The 3,916-nt window shown below is 56.3% G+C and overlaps 1 protein-coding gene across 1 annotated transcript in view; it reads right to left on the bottom strand.

The window, feature by feature from the left end:
- Nucleotides 1-3,916, bottom strand: part of ITPR1 (inositol 1,4,5-trisphosphate receptor, type 1) — a 173,427-nt gene that overhangs the window by 88,043 nt on the left and 81,468 nt on the right. Inside the window, exons 12-14 of the mRNA XM_005881921.2 lie at nucleotides 2,487-2,647; nucleotides 1,627-1,768; nucleotides 880-1,038 (exon numbers count right to left, since the gene is read on the bottom strand). Of these exons, the coding sequence (XP_005881983.1) occupies nucleotides 880-1,038; nucleotides 1,627-1,768; nucleotides 2,487-2,647 (462 nt within the window). The remainder of the gene's footprint in view (nucleotides 1-879; nucleotides 1,039-1,626; nucleotides 1,769-2,486; nucleotides 2,648-3,916) is intronic.

Raw genomic sequence — 3,916 nt, 5'->3', positions numbered from 1 at the left:
GGGCCGGAAGCCACCCAGCACCAGCGGCCACCTGTCGGGGCGCTGCCCATGGCGCCCTTGGACACGGGGCTTCACGTCTACACAACAGCGAGGCAGCATCGGCCGTCTAGAAATCCTTGCTAACAAGGCTTATCTAACCCTTTGGGCTTTGCTTTGCTGGAGAGCAACACTGTCTTTACGATGACAAAACAAAAACCTTGAACGACAGAGAAGAATTCAAACTTAAAGGCCAGACCCAGGGCAGTCGAGGCTTAAAACCAAAAGCTGTGAGTTGGTTACAAAAGCATCGTCCCGCAGTACAGCGTCCCCCAGATCCGAGATTCCGCTCTCCGAGGTTTCAGTGGCCTGGGGTGCACCATGGTCCAAAAATATCCCATGGAAAATTTCAGAAAATAAGGAATTCCTAAGTTTTAAGTGGCGTGCCATTCCGAGCGGCAGGCTGAAGCCCTCCAGTGGCCAGTTCGGCCCCACAGGGACCTGGCTCGTCCCCTCGGCCAGCATCTCAAACACAAACACATGGAATCACGTTCGAAGCCTTAAAGGACCACGCGATGAGAACTACTGCAAACACACCACCCATGTCAGAAAGGGTGACCTCGCCCGGCTGCTGTGGCTCAGTGGACAGAGCATTGGCCTGCAGACTGAAGGGTCCCAGGTTCAATTCTGGTCAAGGGCACATGCCCGGGTTGTGGGCTTGCTCCCCAGTGTGGGACGTGCAGGAGGCAGCTGGATTCTCTCTCATCAGTGATGTTTCTCTCTCTCCCTCTCCCTTCCTCTCTGAAACCAATAGAAATATCTTTTTAAAAATGTACATGTGACCCTTGGAGCTCACAGGAGCCTGGACCTGGAGGACCCCCATCACCCGCCGCCCGCGCCCACCTGGTTCTTCCTGTAGTCCTGCTGCGAGTGCCGGAGGACCCGGTAGCAGAGCCGGCAGATGTGCCGGAACGGGGCGTGCCGCTGGTCGCCCAGCTCCTCCAGCCGCAGCATCGGGCCGTCCCCGCAGTCTGTGAACGGGGCCTGCAGCAACTTGAAGATCTGTGTGCGAGAAGAAAGCAAAAACCGCCATCGTCCCGTGTCAGCCAGCCGTCCGTCCGGAACCAAGGTAACCCCGCATCGCTGGACGACACGGAAGACTGTCCACACACACACAGCCACGGCCTGACACCACGTCCCTCCACCCAGGGGCCAGGACTCGCCAAGTCCAGTCCGCCTGGACCCGCAGACCTCCAGCCCTGGGAAGTGCGGCATTAGGGCGGCGGTCACCAGGACAGACTGGGGCCGGGGGAATCTAGGCTGAAGTCACACCCCGTACGCCTTCCCAACGGCACCCATCAAGGTAACCTGGTTTTCTCATCAGTGAAACAGAACACACCACCCTGGCCAGTGTAGTACAGTGGTTAGAGCACCAGCCTGCACACTGAAGTGTCGCTCTCAGGGCTCCCAGTCAAGGGCATGTACCTGGGTTACAGGTCGATCCCCAGCCCTGCACAAGGCAACGGGTTGGATGTCTCTGTCTCTCTCACATCAGTGTTGATCGAGCTGTGGAGCCACCTTTGTCCCTCCCCGATCAGCGACCCCACTGACTCCTCGCAGCGCCAGCCCCACGGGCCACAGCTCACCCACCTGCTTGAGGATGTTCTGCTCCCGCATCAGCTTCTGCCGCTCGCGGTTGGGCTTGGAGAAGACCACCTCCAGCACGTCCTGACCGGAGTTGGTCCCCCCGGTGACGAAGTACACCAAGTCTTCGAGCAGCTTGGTCACCGACCTGGGGGGCAGAGAGGCTGTCAGACGGGGGAGGGGCTCCATGGTCAGCAAACCGGTGGGCACTGCCCGTGAGGTCCAGGCCCGAGGACCAGGCCCACAGAGGCAGACCCACCCGCCCAGTGTCCTCGCCCAGTCACTGACCAGAGTGACACAGAGATGACACGTGCGTGTCCACGGAAGGATTGTCACCTTCACAAACTAGGAGCCATCAAACTATCTCAGAGGAAGCTCAGGCCCTGACGTTTCCCGAGATGGAGCTGGAGACAGAGCAATAGGATCTTTTCAACTTCAGAGACTTCCAAAAAAGAGAATGCACCTGCCGGTGTGGCTCAGTGGTTGGGCATTGACCTATGAACCAGGAGGTCACGGTTCGATTCCCGGTCAGGGCACATGCCTGGGTTGCGGGCTCCATCCCCAGTGTGGGGCGTGCAGGAGGCAGCCGATCAGTGATTCTCTCTCATCATTGGTGTTTCTATCCCTCTCTCCCTCTCCCTTCCTCTCTGAAATCAATAAAAATATACTTTAAAAAGAGAGAGAGAGGATGAATTCAAAGGAGACGATGTCTTGAAAACCACAGGCTGATTCGCCCACAAGGCTAAGGCCTGCTGCTCTCACACGTGGCGTTCACACACTCTCCCCAAGGGACCTGAGAGGCCCCGGGAGACCTCGGAGGGTGCGTCTGCCCGTGGGAGGCCGTGTCTGCCCGTGGGAGGCCTCACCTCCTCTCGTTCTGCGTGATGGTGCCCTTCTCCAGCTTCCCTGCGATGGAGCCCAGCACCTTGCTGGCGTCGTTGGCGAAGTCCAGGTCCCGGACCTCCGCAGGGGAGACCGGCACAATGGCGAACGCCTCCTTGTCCTCCTTCACGGGCGAGGTGCCGATCTGCAACACAGGGCGGTCTCTGCGGCAGCCTCGGGGACGAGACCCCCTCGGGGCGACATCACACGCCGAGTTTACGGGCCACCGGGCCACCCACAGAACTGGGGCTGCCCTGCAGACGCAACCAACTGGACAGGCAGTAACCTAGGCCGCTACATTGGAGCCTCTGGAGCCTTGTGCTGAGGGGACAGGGCGGCGGGAAGGAGGCCCCCTCGCCGACAGCTTCATGTGCTACAGCAGTGGTTCTCAACCTTCCTAATGCTGCGGCCCTTTAATACAGTTCCTCATGTTGTGGTGACCCCCAACCACAAAATTATTTTCGTTGCTACTTCATAACTGTAATTTTACTACTGTTATGAATCGTCATGTAAATATCTGATATACAGGATGTATTTCCATTGTTACAAATTGAACATAATTAAAGCATAGTGATTAATCACAAAAACAATATGTAATTATATATGTGTTTTCCGATGGTCTTAGGCAACCCCTGTAAAAGGGTCATTCGACCCCCAAAGGGGTCGCGACCCACAGCTTGAGAACCGCTGTGCTACAGGGAGCACGGGAGACCCGGATCCAACTCGGGTTATAAGTTCACGGGAAAAGCAAATGGGCAAGATGCTCCTTCCTGGCTCCAAGTCACATGTCACAGGACTGGGCCCGGTACCCCTCTCCCAACTCTCCTACACCCCGAAATGTTCATAAAAGTAGAGGAAAAATGCCAAGAACTTCCCCCCCAAAATGGTTCATGTGGCATTCCAATTTTAACAAGAAAACCCCTGTGTCTGTGCATTTCTTCTCTGTGGTTCTGGAGGAGGCACGGGGGGAGAGGGGGCTTCAGGGAGAGACAGTGAAGAGGATGGGAGATCTTTCTAGAAATAAACCTGCATGTTTAAGTTCACAGGAGCAAAGACATAATCAAGACTGGGAAAGTCAGCCGGGACCTGATGTGCCTCAAGGCACAAGCAATTCCCGGAGCACCATCCACACAGACATGAAACCGGACAAATGCTCGCCCTCAGGGCAGAGCCCACGGGAGGAAAGGAAAGGTTCTGGTTATTTCAGAAGCCGGGGGCTCGCGCTGGCCGGTCCCTCAGGGAGAGCGCCGTCATCACACTCCAGGCTGCCCATGACCATGCTCTCGTGTGCCCGTGACCATGCTCTAGGCCAGTGATGGCAAACCTATGACACGCGTGTCAGAGGTGACACGCGAACTCATTTTTTTTGGTTGATTTTTCTTTGTTAAATGGCATTTAAATATATAAAATAAAT

This window comes from Myotis brandtii, unplaced genomic scaffold (assembly GCF_000412655.1).
Source record: "Myotis brandtii unplaced genomic scaffold, ASM41265v1 scaffold693, whole genome shotgun sequence".
NCBI classification, from domain to species: Eukaryota; Metazoa; Chordata; class Mammalia; order Chiroptera; family Vespertilionidae; genus Myotis; species Myotis brandtii.
Note: the sequence above shows the minus strand (reverse complement) of the source record. Positions and strands in the feature narration are given on the sequence as shown.